The sequence below is a fragment of the Arvicanthis niloticus genome, chromosome 14 (assembly GCF_011762505.2).
Source record: "Arvicanthis niloticus isolate mArvNil1 chromosome 14, mArvNil1.pat.X, whole genome shotgun sequence".
Classification (NCBI taxonomy): domain Eukaryota; kingdom Metazoa; phylum Chordata; class Mammalia; order Rodentia; family Muridae; genus Arvicanthis; species Arvicanthis niloticus.
Genome location: NC_047671.1, coordinates 5,341,336 through 5,360,096, shown reverse-complemented (window position 1 = coordinate 5,360,096; position 18,761 = coordinate 5,341,336). Strand labels below are relative to the sequence as shown.

General features: G+C 44.4%; 1 protein-coding gene across 2 annotated transcripts in view; it reads right to left on the bottom strand.

Moving 5' to 3' along the window:
* Positions 1 to 245: 245 nt before the first annotated feature.
* Cndp1 (carnosine dipeptidase 1) overlaps positions 246 to 18,761 on the bottom strand; it is a 41,419-nt gene continuing 22,903 nt past the window's right edge. For both annotated transcript variants that reach the window (XM_034518622.2, XM_076912345.1), the window contains 6 exons: positions 17,863 to 17,947; positions 10,557 to 10,717; positions 7,524 to 7,688; positions 6,108 to 6,249; positions 2,384 to 2,531; positions 246 to 1,399 (listed from right to left, as the gene is read on the bottom strand). In XM_034518622.2, coding sequence (XP_034374513.1) covers positions 1,303 to 1,399; positions 2,384 to 2,531; positions 6,108 to 6,249; positions 7,524 to 7,688; positions 10,557 to 10,717; positions 17,863 to 17,947 — 798 coding nt within the window. In that variant the 3' untranslated portion in view covers positions 246 to 1,302. The remainder of the gene's footprint in view (positions 1,400 to 2,383; positions 2,532 to 6,107; positions 6,250 to 7,523; positions 7,689 to 10,556; positions 10,718 to 17,862; positions 17,948 to 18,761) is intronic.

The window sequence follows — 18,761 nt, the reverse complement described above, 5'->3', positions numbered from 1 at the left end:
ACTAGTTGGCCAGGGAAGCTCTGGAACCTGATAACAGTCTGCCCCCAGTCCTGGGGATATAAATGCTTGCCAACACTCATAGCTATGCTGTAGGTGTTGGGAGTCTGAATCCAGGTCCTCATGCTTCTGCAGGCAAACAAGCTGCCCACTTGTCATGTTCTCAGGCACCCATCTTTAATGAGAGACACAGATTTGAAAAGTGACATCCCAACAGCTATCGGATGGAAGAAAGATGAAGGGAAACACATTATGGGATGTTTTTATTTGGAAGCATAAGAGAAGCACTCGAATTCTTTTCTATTAATGTGATTTAAGTAATTAACTTATAAGACTTGGTTTATTTATATACACTTGACTGTAAAAAAAAAAATTAACTTTTTGTAATGTTTACAACATCAAGCCCAATCAAGCCAAACAAGATAGTTAACTAAACTGATTAATGGACGCAGATTTAGCTGAGAGCTTTAAATCGAGAATGTCTTCCTGATGTCAAGGCTGATTAGTTCTCCATCTAATGCTGGTGTTATTAAAAGCTCTGAGCAATTCAGATTAACTCATTGAGCAAAATTTCAATGGGGTGAGAAATTCCATCAGGGTGAATTTCACTGGTAGAATGGTGGGTGTACATATTTTCAGGGAGGAGCCTTCACTCATGGGGTGGAAAAATGGGAGGGAGAGGGGCTGAGCAGGTGGCATCGATCACGGCAAAGCTGAAGAAGTGTGGAATTAAAGAAAAAAAAATCACCTTTGCACAAGGATTCCAAATGGTGTGAGGGTATGGATATGGATCATTTAAGCTTCAGGAATATTCAAGAATTAGGAGAAAAAAAATAAATGAAAAAAAAGGCAAGAAGCTAATACAGAGACATATCCTAGTAACTCTTATTCTAAAAGTGAATCTACAGGGAAATCACTTTAGTTGGTGGTGGAAGCCACCACTTCCGTTATTAAGAGAACAGAGGTGAAGGTGACTCGGGTCCTGAGACCCTGATCCAATGATTGGGAACCACAGTTCTTCGGGGTCTGGAAAGTGAACTGGAGGGCTGAGCCAATGGAGTTGAAAGTGAAACTCTTAATTGACTGAAGAGGCATCTCACCTGTAGTAGAAGGTTGTCCCAGCCTGTTGCAGTGGATTCAGGGACTAACGGCTCAGGTAGCTGTGGCTTGTGGAAGATAAGTGACCAAGGGATTGTTAAAACATCTCTAACGTCTGTGCCTTCCAAATGTTTCATTTTCCACATTTCCTGAATTTTCTCATCTCTGGCTTTGCTCAGGGTCTGAGGGTGGAGACCTGCCAGTGGGTCAGAACACACTGGAAGGCACCTGTTGTCCTGAATGCTGCTTTGACAACTCCAGGAAAAAGGCAGCGAATAATTTCGACCCCTGTATGTAGTTCCACCTAACATAAAGTAAAACCAAAGAAACACATTTCCATTTCCATTCACATGAAGAAGGAAAAGCACCCAACCGTGTCCACAGAAAAACTGTACATGTTATGAATCCTATCAATCTAAAGTACTTAGCGTGCTTCTGACATTCCCTAGCATCAAAGTCATTTCCAAAAGGAAAGTGACATCATTATTATTAAGAAGATGCTACCCAGATGTAGTATCCAATGACAAATCCTGACATTTGAAAAACAGAGGTAAAAGGATCATTGCAACCTCAAAGCCAATTTGGTCTGCACAGATATTTCCAGGTTAGCCAGAGGTATAGAATGAGGCTCTGTCTCAGAACATAAAGAGGAAGGAAAAGAAGAAGAGGAGGGGAAAGAGGAAGAAGAAGGAAGAAAGAAACAAGGAGAAGGAAGAGGAGGCAATTAATCCTGGACTCAATGCCCCAAATCCCCGATATCTTTGTTTTTGCTTTATCCCCCGCCTTAGCCTCTTCGGGTGATATGATTCCTGCAAAGCACTGCCCCACCTGCCTTTCTTTGGTGGCAGGGATTGAAGAATCAAACATTCCTGTTTACCCCTAGTTTGGAGGTTTATAGAAACCAAACCCATACATTGAAGCCCTTACCCACAATGGGACAACATTGGAGGGCGGGCCTTCTAGTGAGAAGATGATTAAATTTAAGCAATCTTAGGGGATGTCCCATAATTGCACAGGCTTGGTGAACTTATGGGGAAAGAAGCACCAGAGCCCCTCGATTGCCTCCAGCAGGACCGTCCCTTCCTCCTCCTCCCTTCTCTCTCCTCCTCAGCTCTATTGCTGTCATTCCAAGACACACAAGAATGGCAGTGGTCTGAAAAGAGGCTTAGCCTGGTATTCCCAGCCTAAAAAAATGTGGGGAGCTCAGACTCCAGCCTTAAGCCACCAGCTCAGTTATTGTCCAGTATCTCACAAGACTAGTAGGCAGGCCTTCACAGGGTCCACTCACCTGTTGATCTTCTCATTCTGAGAGTGCTCTCCGTCATCCACAGCCCCCAGCGGGAGCATCATCACACTCTTTTGTGTGATCGCCTGGAATATTTTGGCAGTTGGAATGGTTGACCCATCCTGGATCATATCAGGATTGACTCCAAACACTAAAACACAGGCAAAGAAGGCACTAGAATAAGTCATGGCAAGACTATGAATATAGTAATGTGTACTTTCCTTTATTTCTTTAGAGTCTTGTCAAATAGACCAAGCTGGGATGGAATTCACTATACAGCCCAGACTTCTGTCACACTCAAAGTCCCCTGCCTCCCAGGTGCTAGACTTGTGTGTGACCAGCTACCCACAGCAGATTGAGTCTTCCCATATCAGTTAACTTCATCAACACAATCCCCCACACTCATTCCCACAGGGCAACCCAATCTAGGCAATTCTGGGTTGAGACTTTCTGTCCAGGTGATACTCGGTTGCGTCAAGTTGACAGTTAAAGTTAATCATCAGAATCATGAACTAAATATTATGGAAGTGGAGTTTTTCCAGTTTTCAAGGTACCTCATGAAGTACTTTCCTCTGCTGCTCTTGGCACTAGATAGAGATATCTAGCACTATCTCTATCTAGAGATTAGCCCAACCTCTAGCTCTGAGAAAAAGTTACCAGTGGAGGAGTGGAGATGGAAAATAAAGAAACAAAATAAAGCAGGCCACCTCCTCTTTTAAAAAATTAGATCTATTTACTTATTGTATTTTATGTGCATGTGTGTCGTACCTGCTCCTCTCTGTGTATACCACAAACATACCTGGTCCCTACAAGGGTCAGAAGAAGGTGTGGATCCTCTGGACCTGGAGTTACTGATGGTTCTGGACCATTGTGTGGGTACAGGGAACTCGCTGCAAGAGCAACAAGTGCTCTAAACCACTGAGCCATCTCTGCCGCCCCATGTCCCCTCTCTTTACTCACAAAGACAAGTTAGAATGTGGATAGAAGCCTTGTTGTTAGAGCAGATTTGCTCTCAGCAGCTAACACCGTGCTCGTTAGCAAATGTTTCTATAAACCTTCATGTCCTCTGCTACCTGAAGACGGATGTGAGGACCTCAGGAAGTGCCGGGGAAGGAAGCCCCCTGTGCACACAAAACTGTGCCCTGTGTGGTGGTTACTTTTCACCACTAGCCACAGGCCAAAAAAGTGTCCTATGCATTCCAGCCACAGTGTTTCATAACCCTTCATAGTATCTGCCTTTGCTGTTTCAAACATGTCATTTCTCTGTGGCATTCCAATTGCCTTCCTGACTCTTCCCTTTGATGTGTCTTTAGTAAACTGTCTGTCAACAATAGGATCATTAGGAATGGCGCTATAGGAGAGCAGGGCATTAAGTCTTGGATTTATTCTGTATTTTTTTCAGGTCTGTGTCCCTCAATCCCAGTAGAGAGTTTATGATCAAAAAGTTCTGGGCAAGGCTGGAGAGATGGCTCGGTGGGTAAAAAGAGTTACTGCCCTTTCCAGAAGATCTTGGTTCATAGTATACACGGGTCTTACAATCATCCATGTAGGAAGCTGCTGTTAGCAGTGGCTATACATTTGCATTTCCAAGATGGCGCTGGCCGCGTGTCTTCTCCAGATGTAAACAATTATCTGCGCAGTTGCTAGGCAGATAGGCGTGCCTTAGTCACTGCCAATCCCGAGGCATAATATTGGGTGGTGAGCGAACAGCCATTCAGAAGTGAATACGTCACTCTAGGGTGTATTTGAGGAGCCTCTTCCGGTTTCTTCCGTCTTTTCCGCTTTTGCTGCTACAAGAAGTAAAGCCTCGTCTGTAGTGATACCCGATTACTGCCTCCGTGTCCTTATTCGCGGGCGAAGGGGACACAGAAGAGGTGCGCGTAACACATCCATAACAGCAATTCCAGGGGATCCGATGCCCTCTTCTGACCTCCAGTTGTTGCACATATGCAGATACAGGCAAAACACTCATAACATAAAATAAAATAACTCTAAAGAATTAATAGAAAAGGTCTGGGCTTCCCTGTTTTGCTCAGTCCACAAGGGTGGAGGGCTCTGTTCGTCTTCAGTATATGCAGGAATCTGTCTAGTAAGGTATGGTTGCTATGGAGACAAAGACTTTGGATATTCCTAAGGAATGGACTTGCCCAGTGAGAGCAAAGACAAGCAGGCAAAGAGAACAAGCTTCCTTCTTCCATGTCCTTTGTATAGACTTCCAGCAGAAGCTGTAGCCCAGGTTAAAGGTGGATCTTCCTACCTCAAAGATCCAGATTACAAGTCGATCTTCCCACTTTAAATTATTTAATTAAGAAAAAAATCCCTCACAGATACGCCCAGACATTCAGGTTTTAGTTAATTCCAGATGTAGTCAACAACCAAGAATCGCCACAGTGATCTATTTCCATAAAGCCTTTTGTGGGAACCCCATATTCATGGTCACATGAACCAAGCAGTCCAGCTATAGACTTAGAATGTGGTGAACCAAACCAGAGTAGCAAGGGTAAGTAAGGAGGGGCCCAGGACTGTAAGTTATTAGAGAAAATTGTATTCATTCAAAGCACAACAAAGATGGTGGATCTCTCGTTTTCTCATTGTCTTTATCTCTGTCTAGCTGTCTATCTCTGTCTCTCTCTGTCTCTCCATGTATCTCTCTGTCTCTGTCTATCTCACATACACTGTCTCTGTCTCTGTCTCTCTCTCTCTCTCACACACACACACACACACACACACACACACACACACACACTCACACGCCAAGCAGTGCTCTCAGGAGACAACTACCTTTACATGATGGGTCTCATTTTGATCCCTGCTTCATACTGCCCATAGGCCTATACAGCATGTTCCTTTCTTTTCTTTTTTTCTTTTTCCTTTGGTTTTTCAAGACAGGGTTTCTCTGTGTAGCCCTGGCTGCCCTGGAACTCACTCTGTAGACCAGGCTGGCCTTGAACTCAGAAATCCACCTGCCTCTGCCTCCCAAGTGCTGGGATTAAAGGCGTGCACCACCACTGCCCGGCTAGCATGTTCCTTCCTTTCTGTGACCAAGAAGAGATGCTCAAAGGGAAGGACTTTCCACTGGACTACAGCTTCTCTGTGTATAATCCCTAAGTGTCTCCCATGATATTTTTTTATGTGTTGGCCAACATGTCTGTAAGTTTTCCTTCAGGAGAGTACTAAGTTTTCCTAACCTATTATTTTTCCCGGCGACTTTAATTTGAACCCTGGCTTCACTATTTAGTAGCTAAGTGCCTGTGACCCTTAATCGTCGTTGTTAGCTTGGATTTAGAATCACCTTAGAAGGCTGAGGCACAGCTCTGTGAGAATCTGGGAGAGTGTTTCCAAAGAAAATTAATTAGTAGGGAAAAGAACCACCCTGAATGTGGGAGATAGCACTCCATCAGTTGGGGCAATGGACTGGACAAGATGGAGGACAAAATGGAGTAAACCCTCTGAAGACCAGTAGCTTTCCAGGAATCTTCCAGGCCTTCTGCATCAAGTTAGCACCCAGCTTCACAGAGTAAGCAGCTACCTCACAATGTAATGCAGCCACTGTTGGAGTGTTCACACTGTCTCAGGAAAAGCAGCCAGAAAAACTCCGTTTCAATACATACTCATTCTATTGACTCTGTCCCGCTAGAAAACTGTAACCAATGCAGCACAGATAAAGAAGAGTTTTAAAAGTGTCTCGGCCCTGCTGCAAATGGGTGAATCAAAATATCAGTCCCACCTGTTTTGATGGCTCTTTGTGCTGCAAGGTACTGAGTATCATTGATGTTTGCAGTCCATGGGTGAAGTCCTATTACCATAGAAACAGCCATCTTGTTGAAACTATTCCTTTTAGAGAACACAGCTTCGAGATGCTGAGTTACCTAGGGGGTGCCACAGTCAGTTGTAAGAATGCTGGACTTAGTTCATGCAGAGTGTATAGTGTTCCACCCAGAAACCAGTGGAAACCCTGATCTGATGAGTTGGAGCATTGTGGACCCTTACTTATGCCACTGGCTGCCTGACAGTGAACTGGAGCTTCCAAGGCTTTACCCAGAGGGGAACATGGGATCTAATTACTCCTCAACCTACGTGCTTGCACAGTCCCTCATCCATAGTGGCAGCTCAGTGATGTTTGCTGTAAATTTATGAACCATAACGAAATACAGTTCCTTAACCGCAATGACTTTGGTTTTTCTGATCTAGTAGCACTCTAGTGAATATTTGGGGGACACGGCACATCCTGGGAAACTCCTCAAAGTGGAAGCAATTCCAGGCTAAACAGTGCAGGAGGCATTTCAACAATCCACTCTGCTCCTTTCTGATGGCTGATGAGGAACTCCTTCCAGGAGGCTCCAGCCTCCAGATGATCGCTTCCACTCATTCCTGCAGCTAGAATTCATTAGCCCCAAGGTGCTGAGGGTGTAGCCGAGAATGAGACAAGGAAGGGCCTGCCCTTGTAGACTGTGTATTATAAGATAAAACAGCAGTGCTTCCAAAAGGGAGAAAGCAGCAGGAGGGAAGGACAGGTGGAAGAGGGAAGGACAGATGGAGAGGGAAGGACAGATGGAGAGGGAAGGGGGTTTTAGGATGCAATTAGAGCCCAAGACCAAGACAGAGGACGGACAAGGGCGACACCACCGAGGAGGGCGTTGAGGTGTTTCCTGAGCTCCCTCATTCAAGAGTCTACTCCCTGTTACAACAACTGGAGGTAAATTAATAACGGGCTGATAGCATAGCCGGGTCAGTCCTTGCAGATAGTGCTTTCCTCACCACAGCTCTTTCAACACGCTGATTTCAAACATCACGAGTAAGAAATGCTCGGGTCTGAGAGTTTCTGGCTCCAGCCAAGCGTAGTCACCTGCCCACTCCATCTATGTGTAAAACCAATCTTCCTTTTATAGCTACTGTCTAATTTTTAAAAATTTCCCATCACTGCACCTCCAAATGGCTATTTCTCTGACCTCTGTAATTGCATGTGTAATTGAGGGAAGAGGTTTGCCCCAAGTAAGACTGATGGGGGTCTCACGACACTTATTCAATTGTATTGAAAAAAAAAATGAAACTTCAGCAATAACCACAGAACTGCTTAGTTTGCCATTGTGTATGGGACCCAGAAATGGTACTGTTGGGCCTAGCGACAACAGACACATCTTACCTGTTTCTCCACCACAGACGGAGTCATGGGAGAGACTAGACGGATTGAAAATTTTCCTAGGACTCGGCCGGGAATGACTGTTTTAGTTCCAGGCTCATCAAACGCACCCTCAATGCCATGGATGGAGAGAGACGGGTACCTCCACAGGTGCATCAGGAGTTCCTCCTAAACCATGCAAAGAACATGTGAGTGAGGCTCAGCCGGGGGCTGGGACTGTAGCCCAGTTGGGCAGAGTGCTTGCCTAGCATGCCCAAAGTTCACTTTAGTCCCCAGCACCATATAATGTGGGCCTGGTGGAAGATGCCTTTACTCCCAGCATCTGAGAGGTAGAGGCGACAAAATCAGGAATTCCAGGTCACCCTTGGCTCCTTAGGGAGGAGGAGACAATCCTCAGCCAGAAGAGATCACGCTTCGAAATCAGAAGGCCAATCAGGTGTGGCTGCACACGCCTTTAATCCCAGCATAGAAACAGGCAGATCTCTGTAAATTCAAGGCCAGCCTAGTCTACATAGTGAGGTTCAGGCCAACCAGGGAAGTATAATGAATCTCAAAATAGTTACGTAGAGAGATAGATGAGAGATAGATAGATGGACGAAACGATTAGGGTGTATTAGCTCAAGAATAGAGTATTTGCTTAACACACACAAAGCCCTAGGGCCATTCCCATAACACTGCTAATCAACTAAATCTCAGCTTAATTAAATTGCTTGTATCTCTAACATCTATGCTCCCGAGACCCACTCACAACAAGTTAATTAGCATAAAGTTACCTATATCTGGACTAATGGCATAGGCAGACTTTCCCTTCAGCATATGAGACTTCTTGTCTCCCGCTGCCTCAGCCTGTGCACCCTGCCACCAGAAAGAACTTCTCCCTGTCAGGGGAGCTGGTTTAAAAATTGAATCCAGGTTCAGTGAGATGACTCAGTGGGTACAAGCACTTGCCATAGAGCCTGACAACCTGAATTTGGTCCCTAGAATCCAAGTAAAACAGTCAGTTGTAGAGACACACATCTGTAATCCTAGCACGCCTTCCATAAAAATAGAGGCAGAGATACGAGCACATAGGTTAGCCAGCCTGGGGTACGCAGAATGAGAGAGCTAACAAGAAGATCCTTCCTTGACGAGGTGGAAGAAGAGAAACAACTCCTGAAAGTTATCCTCTGGCTCTATAGGTGTCACACAAACACACCATACGATGATGGTGGTGGTGGTGGTGGTGGTGGTGGTGGTGGTGGTGGTGGTGGTGGTGGTGGTGGTGGAAAATAATTTAAGAAGAAATCGGATCCAATTATAAATTTCTAACCAGTGCTATACACTGATAAATGAATCTACTAAATTTTATTCCTTTGAGCTCCTTAAATAAGTCTTTAGTGTTTAAGTCAATTTCATTCTTGTGTAGTTTCACAAACTTCATCTGTGAAAGGAAATACACTCTCACAGAAAATGATAGCAGTTATAATCAACATGGATTTGCCCTCTCTGGGCAGTTCCTGGGGAATCAACCACAGCCACCAACATCTGAGCAGAAAACTATGTTTCTAAGATTTAATTTTGCTAGTTTGAGTGTATGTGTGTGTGAATGTGTATGTGTGTTTATGCGTGTGTATGAGTGTGTGTATGTGTGTATGGGTGTGTATGAGTGTGTATGTGTGTGTGAGTGTGTATATGCAAATGTGTATAAGTGTGTGTATAAATGTGTGTGAATGTGTATGCGTGTGTATGTGTGTGTATGAGTGTGTGTATGTATGTGTGAATGTGTATGTGAATGTGTGTATGAGTGTATGTGTGAATGTGTATGTGTGTATGAGTGTGTATGAGTGTGTATGCGAATGCATATAAGTGTATGTATAAATGTGTGTGAGTGTGTGAATGTGTATGTGTGTATGCGTGTGTATGCATGTGTATATGTGAATGCATATGAGTGTGTATGTGTGTATGACTGTATGTATACGAATGCATATAAGTGTGTGTATAAATGTGTGTGAATGTGTATGTGTGTGTATATGAGCATGTGTATGTGCATGAATGTGTATGAGTGTGTGTATGTGTGTATATGTGTGTATGGATGTCTATGAGTGTGTGTATGAATCTGTGTGAATGTGTGTGTATGAATGTGTATGTATGCATGTGAATGTGTATGTGTGTGAGTATGAGTGTGTGTATGTGTGTGTGAATGTGTATGAGTGTGTATATGAATGTATGTGAATGTGTATGAGTGTGTATATGAATGTATGTGAATGTGTATGAGTGTGCATATGAGCATATGTATGTGTGTGAATGTTTGTGTATGTGTGTGTGTTTGTGTGTAGTGCGTCTGTGCATATGAATGTAGTACAGTGCCTAAAGAGGCAAGAGCAGGATGCCAGATCCCCTAGAACTAGAGTTACAGGTAGTTGTGAGCCAACCGACATTCTGGCTACAAACTGAACTCATCCTCTGCAAGAACTACACGTGCTCTTAACCATGAAGTCATCTCTTCAGCTCTCAGCAGGCAAGATATTCTTTTTTAAAAAAAAAAAAGGAGAAAGTGAACAAACAGGAACTTCAAATTCTTTAGGGAATTCTGCTCTGAGGTCTAAGTATCTCCACAGCCCTGGGAGGGGAATGTTGTGGCTTGCCCTTCAGCCCTGAAAGGTCTTGGTAATGCCTGAGAAAGTGAACGATTACACGTGTTGGAGCTGATGTCTCAGACAGTGGTTCCCAATTTTTGAACATTCAGAAAGTTCAGCTCCCTGACAGGAAGTGGAATGGGATTTAAATTAATAAACTGCTGTGGAAAGACACTGCTGCCAAATGAGTCGTCATTCATGGTTAGATGCTGAAGCCTGTACCAACTGCTCTGTAGGACAACTGATCCAGACCAGAGCAAAGTGGCCGGAGGCCGTGAATGTCAAAACCAGCCTGCAACTTAACCTTTGCCTGTGTACTGAGATGCACAGACCCACACTGTATGGTGCTGATTAGAAGCTCGGAGAACGTGATTTGGGAGCAGCATCCTCGTTTAGATCATGTGTGCAGTTATGGTTATACCTTGGTATCAAACAGAAATTTCTCGACTTGGCTATTCTTCTGGTATTCTTCTAGGTCCAGATCGATGTTTTTGTACATTGTCCTTTCCTCCTCTGTAATAGGAGCCATTTGATCATAGATTCCAGGAATTAGGATGTGGCCGGATGAATCCACCAGACTACCTACAGACGAGATGCAGAGATTACAAATGTACCAGTGCTGTGGTCCTAGAGCCAGGTCAGATAAGACCCCCACCCTGGTGGCAAAAACAGCCCCATAACTGCTTCTGTCCCCTGGCCAGAACCAGTGGCAACAATTCCGTTTAACCAAAGGGTTGTAATGCCAAGAAGGAAGTGGTTGCAAGGCAGGCTCAGCCTGAGTCAGATTGCTCTGATGGCTACTAGCCAAGAGCAGAGCTGAGACATGGGTCTGCACTTTTAATATCACAAGCAAGCCTCATGCTTGCATTTTATCTTATCCCAAGTTAAGAAATGATAGTTACAAATTATTAAATACATACATGCATATATTTTATACATGCACTCATACACACACACTCATACACACACACACACACACACACACACACACACACACACAAAGAAAATATATACCATAGACAAAATTACAACCAGAAAGGACAGCAGTCTCCTGGAAAATGGCCACAGGAAGCCAAACTTGAAGTGCAAGTGTGTCAGGGTATCAGAATGCACAGGAAAGTATCAGTGCTCTGTATTTCATCCGCTCTCCTTTGCCCCTCTCAAGCCCAGAGCTTCCCCAAGACTATTCCAACTATTCCTTCTATGGCTGCACTACAAGATAGTATTGAATACTGTTGTGCTTCCAGTCCGGGGTTACACATCCCTTCATTGGCCCAGTGAATGGCACTGTGTGCTAAATAATATGCTGTGCGTCATCCTCACAGTACAGTTGATGATGTCATACATTCCAGACTCAAAAGAGGAGCCACTGGCTGGGGATGAAGTTCCTTTCCCCCTTTCTCTCTCTCTCTCTCTCTCCTCTCTCTCTCTCTCTCTTTCTCTCTCTCTCTGGCTTGGTTTGATTTTCCTCCCTACTGGTACTTTCTTGAGACTGATGCTCAGAGCACTGATCCCTTACACGTCCTCTTCCCTCTGGTGTTACAGTCAGTCATAAGTGCTGGGCACTTACACTTGGGGCCAGTGGTGTTCATTTTAGTATTTAATAAGCCAAATTCTGTCACCAAAACATTATTTCCTGTAGGAACATTCGATGCTTTAAACCATAGGATGGCTATTCAAACCACCACACAGGGCATCTCCAAGGCGAGCTGACTAGTAAAAATAGCTGAGTTAAAGAGCTTTGGGCACAAAAGACTGACAACAGATGTCTGTCTTTGGTATCCATACACAAGTTCACACACACACCACCTATTACAGACAAACAGGAATATACATATGTATATATACTCCACATACATACATATGTATTAGACAGATAGATGGATTGAGAGAGAGAGAGAGAGAGAGAGAGAGAGAGAGAGAGAGAGAGAGAGAGACTGATTGAGGAGCCTGGTTAGTACCAATTTGTAATGTATTTTTTTTTACCAAAAACATAAAAACAGCACCAATAATACAATCACAAAATCCTCCTTGAGCGTGTACCTCTTTGCTTTTCCCCGCAGTCTCCGATGCAAGGACAGACGGAGAAATGTGTGACGTGGGCCCTGTTCATAACTCTAGCCAGAAAAAAAAAAAAGCCATGGAGTCAAGTAGTTTGTACGAGAAGATCTCTGAAGAGGAATGCTGACTCAGGAGGAGGAGCCACAGGGAGCCAATCAGACTGCATGGCCAGGCAGGCGAGCTGATCCAAGGAGATCATGTGCAAGATGGACGCCATCGCGGCACTCAAACCTTTTATAGAACTCGGCAGGACTTTTGTTAGTTTAGTCCTTCTGACAAGTAGATCTGAGTACTATAGGCATCAAAGGCAGACTAAGCCAAAGAAGCGGGATGCCGGACAGTAGCGTTCTTGATGAAGATGGTGCTAACCCAGATGTCCTCAGTGGACTATGCTGGGGGTTGAGCATAACCAGATTTCTTGGCACACACTGGGTTTTAAAATTCTAATATTGATTTTGCACCACCATCTTCTCCACTAGAAGGAATGCCTGTGAGCATACATGTTGACTGAGAAAAGATGTGTTACCCATCTTCTCTTCCTTTGTAGTTCACTCATAGTGAAATCCGATTAAGGAGATCCACAGAGGGGCCCTCAGGGACCATGGAATGTTCACATCTGCTACTTAGAAGTAATCTTGCACTAGGGAAACTGTATCATTAGCCACCATTGGTACATTTGCTCCATCACGAGATCATCCCTCCCCTCCTGCTCACTTTCCATGAACATCACAATCCGGAGACCATAAAGTCACTTTGGAAAGTACACGGAGGGGAAAGAAGCTGTCTTGGAATCTCCTGTCATTGTTGCTCCCAGGAGCACCTTAAAAATTTGACATTCTAAATGATATCAGATATTAGGTGTCTATAGTGCCTTTGACAACTAGGCATGGTGACTCATATCTCCCTGTAATCTCAGGACTTGGAAGGTGAAGGCAAGATGATTTTCATGGTCAATCCTGTCTCAGAAGATGAGAAAAACAGGGCTGGGGCTAGGGTTCAGTTGATGCAGTGCTTTTCCCAGCATTTCTGAAGCTCTAGGCTCTGTCTCTAGTACTGCATGAGCCAAGCATGGCAGTGCAGGCCCATCATCCCAACTCTCTGGCAGGAGGGTCAAGAGTTCAAAGCCAGCCTTGGCTACGTATTGAGTTTAAGGCCAACCTAAGCTAAGGGACCTTGTCTGAACCATATGAAACAAAAACAAAGAAAGACAGGAGAAAGAAAAAAAAAAAAAAAAACGCTCTTGGGTCAATGGTCTTTCCATTGTCTTTGTGATCTTTAAAAATTGCAGAGTCGAAAAATTGAAAAGGAAAAGCCACTGGTGGCTGGAGATTTATCTGTGAGCACAGTATTCTGTTCATCCCTCTCTCTGCCTACCCAACCCGTGACTGTTTGAGACAGGGAGCTTATTTGATTCTATATTGTTCCCCAGCTGGGGTTAGCACAGGCTTTACCCACTTGGTGTTCAGTGAGCATTTATTACTGTTCGTCATCATAATGATAAGTAGCCCCATGTCCCATGATGAACAGCAGAGGATGATGAAGGCCAGAGACTTGCATAAAGCAAGAATGGTCTGGATTCTCAGCCTCTGGTGAACATTAAGACAGCCAGCTCCCCCAAGATGCTGTGACCTGATTTCACTCTATCCCAGTGCACTGACGTAACCCCTTAACCAGTGCAGTGGATTTAATCTCCTGCTGAGCTTTCTCCACCACAGCACAGCACAGCATGCCAGCAAGCAAAATTCCTATTAGTTTGACCAACATTTGCAATCAACCTTGCATTCCTGATTCTGTAAAAACACGCAGAGAGCGTATGGAGTGCAAATCCAAAAGGTGCATTCTCATGGACTGTTTGGTTTGTACCAAAAGCAGACAGAAGCATAACCTGCGATTTTGTTCTATTTATGAACTTTTTTTTATGAACTTAGCAAAGCAACAGATGTTTGTGAAGCTCGGTGAAACTCCATGCCTAGCTTAAAGCCACAAGTCTGACAGTCTAACAAGAAGTCTCACGGTCCTCATGTCTGAGGGGAAACTTGAAATGCACTGCTTGGGACTTAACAATATGAACCTCAGAATACTGATTTATTCCCAGCAACTGGGGGCTAAGGCAGGCAGGTTGTTATGAATTTCAGGCCAGCCTGGGCTACAGGGTAACACTATGAAAAATAAATAAATATTTGATGATGATAAAAAGGAGGAGGAATTAATCTGGCAAAAAGATCAATTATCCCTGCTCCAAAATATTAAGTTGTATATTCTCTGAATTCTTTTTTGTTTTTGGGGTTTTTTTTTGTTGTTTATTTGTTTTGTTTTTCAAGACAGGGTTTCTCTGTATAGCTCTGGCTGTAATGGAACTCACTCTGTAGACCAGGCTGGCCTCAAACTCAGAAATCCTCCTGCCTCTGCCTCCTAAGTGTTGGGATTAAAGGCGTGCGCCATCACTGCCCGGTTGAATTTTTTTTTTTCAATCTGAATTCTTTAAAGGTAAAAAGCTTATTGTAGTATTGCTGAAGTTGTCAAGCATGAGATACTGCCGACATATATTGATGTCTTAGAAAAAAAATAAAAAATGCATAGATAATAGGTATGTAGTCAGCTAAATAATGGATACATATATATGATAGATAGATAGATAGATAGATAGATAGATAGATAGATAGATGATACATAGATAGGCAATTAAAATGTAGTTGATGTTTCTGTTTAATTTTAATTTGGGGTCATGACGGAGGAAATGCTATAAAGAAAGATGCTAGCTGGGCCGTGGTGGCGTACACCTTTAATCCCAGCACTTGGGAGGCAGAGGCAGGTGGATTTCTGAGTTGGAGGCCAGCCTGGTCTACAGAGTGAGTTCCAGGACAGCCAGGGCTACACAGAGAAACCCTGTCTCGGAAAAACAAAAGCAAAACAAAAAACAAACAAGCAAGCAAAAAAAAAAAAAGAAAGAAAGCTGTTGCTGAGGACCTTGATAGGGGCCTCTAGCAGTCTGGCCGATAGGCTGCTTATACTCTGCTTGGTACTAACTAGGTCAGGGGGTTGACCTTGGTACTAACTAGGTCAGGGGGTTGACCTTGGTACTAACTAGGTCAGGGGGTTGACCTTGGTACTAACTAGGTCAGGGGGTTGACCTTGGTACTAACTAGGTCAGGGGGTTGACCTTGGTACTAACTGGTTGACCTTGGTACTAACTAGGTCAGGGGGGTTGACCTTGGTACTAACTAGGTCAGGGGGGTTGACCTTGGTACTAACTAGGTCAGGGGGGTTGACCTTGGTACTAACTAGGTCAGGGGGCTTGACCTTGGTACTAACTAGGTCAGGGGGGTTGACCTTGGTACTAACTAGGTCAGGGGGGTTGACCTTGGTACTAACTAGGTCAGGGGGGGTGACCTTGGTACTAACTAGGTCAGGGGGGGTGACCTTGGTACTAACTAGGTCAGGGGGGGTGACCTTGGTACTAACTAGGTCAGGGGGGTTGACCTTGGTACTAACTAGGTCAGGGGGGTTGACCTTGGTACTAACTAGGTCAGGGGGGTTGACCTTGGTACTAACTAGGTCAGGGGGGTTGACGTGTAGGATTTGGACAATTTATCTGTCCCAAAGGAAAAAGTTTGCATAGAGAACACAATTCCAGATGTGGCAAACTGAGGTATTGTGCAACTTTCAAAGCTTAAAAAAGTTCCACCAAGTGTGGCTACACCCTTGTGAGGATCCCCCACAAGGACTGTGGAAGAGGCTTCTACAAGCAAGGCCCCTCAAGTTTAAGTTTTCCTAGCTTCCTGGGGATTCTACTTAGGCAGCACTGGTGCTGGCAAGAGTTACCAGATAGGTCAAGCCTGGGAAAACTGGATTTCCGAGAAAACCTTTGTTTGCACAGGACAGTCAGCCTGCAAGAGGTCAGGAGCAGAGGTTTGGTGAACTGCAGTTAGCTAACACATTGGCATCTCTGTGCCAATCCACCTTGGAATGGGATGCCAAGTAACACTCAGATATTTGGCACTATCATCTCTGGAGTCCTTGGTAAGATAAGAGGTGTTTTTTTCTGGCAAGGGCAGACCGTTAATCTTCTCTGGATACTCCACGCACATCCTACTGTGCCCTCAAAATAACACTTAAGTGCTGCCTAGTTTTATGTTAACCTGACACAGCTGTGGTCATCTGAGAGGAGTGATTCTCAATTAAGAAAATGCCTAAATAAGCCGGGCTATAGGCAAGCCTGTAGGGCATCTTCTTAATTGGTAATCAATGTGGGAGGGTTCACTCCATAATGGGTGGGGCCATCCCTGGACTGATGGTCCTGGCTGCTGCAAGAAAACAGGCTAAGCACACCATGAAGAGCAAGCCAGTAAGCAGCATCTTCCATTGTCTCTGCATCAGCTCCTGCCTCCAGGTTCCTGCCCTGTTTGAGTTCCTGTCCTGACTTCCTTCAATGATGAACAGTGATGTGGAAGTATAAATCAAATAAACCCTGTCCCTCCCCAAGTTGCTTTTGGTCATGGTGTTTCATGACAGCAATGGTAACCCTCAGAAAACTTACTAGGTGAACATGGAACAATGCCCACTTGCAATCGGGAGAACCCAAGACTAAATAATTGAAGTAACTTGCTGAATTTCACGCAGCTGATCTGGGACAGTGCATGACCACAGCGAGTCACTCCCACCAAGAACCTATATGATCCCTGGGTACTGAGTTCTGGGCTGTCATGGGTTCCACTGATGCACAGAGGCTGCTGGGATAGAGCCTCACTCATGACATCACCTAACTCTATTCTGAGTTGTCATTTATCTGCAGTCAGAAAGTCCTTCTCTGTCTATAAAGATGACATCTGTGCTTCAGATGGCTTGGGGCTGTCATTCCTGTCCCCATGTTCTAGAAGCATTGGAGGGCATCAGGGATGGCCTACATCTTTATCTTGGTGTATGGCCAGATGTATCACAATACCCAATCAAAGAAGGTTTGGGGGCTACAGAGATGGACCAGGCAATAAATACTTGCCCTAGACACGTGGAGACTTGCATTTGATATCTTAGACCCATGTAAAAACATACAGACACTGCGTCAGGGGATGTGGTGCACACCTTTAATTTAAAAAACCCAAGAAGCCGGGGCAGGCAGATATCTGTGAGTCTGAGTCTCCATAACAAACTTCAGGCTAGCCAAGGCTGAAGAATGAGATCCTGTCTCAAAAGATAAAAATCTTAGCACAGTGACAAGCAGTTACAAATTCAGCTCTGGGATTGCAGAGATAAAAGTCTCTTGTAGCCTAGTCAGCCTCACCTAGTTGGTAAGCTCTGTATTCCAATGTCCCTAAAATAAAAGTGGACAATGCCTAAGAAATGGGGAATGACACCCAAGATGGACCTCTGGCCTCCACATGCAAACTCACACATATGTGCCTGCACACACCTGTGTGCCTGCACATATATATATGTATACAAAATAAACAACTTTTTAAAACTAAATAAATAGGAAATAAGTAAAAGCAGAATTATCAGTTCACGAAAAGAAATAACACACAGCACAGGCTTCTTCATAACAAGCCTAGAGAGCACAAGGGAGGCAGAAAAGGCTAAGGATCTAGTTCTTCTGTTACTATAAACTTTTCCAGAGGTGGTTCAGAAACTAAAGCAAACAGACAGAACTGAAGTGCAGAATGAGTTACTACCTAGGAGAGCAACCAAGTCAGCCATTGGTTCGTTGAGGACGCCACCAAAGGTTCCTGAATGGAAATCTTGATCTCTGCATTTCACCTGTAAAGTAGATCAAAGAGAATGAACTTACCCATGTCGTGGTTCATTTGCACATGGTGGAAGGTATACCTAGTAGTATCCTTCAGGTCTCAGGTGGGTGACCTCCAGACCTGACCTCACACCTTATGTTTCCCAGCCACATGACTTGGGACCCTTCATTCCCCAGCGATTCCGCCAGCACAGCTCTATCTAAGATGACCAGACCATATGTGATGGTTTGTATATACTTATCCCAGGGAGTGGCACTATTTGGAGGTGTGGTATTGTTAGAGTAGGTGTGGCCTTGTTGGAGTAGGTGTGTCACTGTGGGCATGGGCTTAAGACACTCACCCTAGGTGCCTGGAAGTAAGTATTCTGCTAGCAGCCTTCAAATGAAGATATAGAACTCCCAGCTCCTCCTGCATCATGCCTGCTAATGGACTGAACCTCTGAACCTGTAAGCCAGCCCCAATTAAATGTTGTCCTTTATAAGACATGTATTGGTCATGGTGTCTGTTCACAGCAGTAAAACCCTAACTAAGACACCATCCTTGACTGAAATACTGTTGTTCATATCACTGGCTTGCTCTTGGGTTTGTCTCATGCTTTTTAGGAGACTGCTTCCTCCCTTGATTTCTGGGAAGTCTTTCTCTTGTCAATTGTACTCAATTCTTGCCTCTTTCAATAACTCTCTCTCTCTCTCTCTCTCTCTCTCTCTCTCTCTCTCTCTCTCTCTCTCCTCCCTCCCTGCTGTGTGTGTGTGTGTGTGTGTGTGTGTGTGTGTGTGTGTGTTGGATAGGGTGAGTGTATGGGTATGTGTGTACCTATGTGCAAG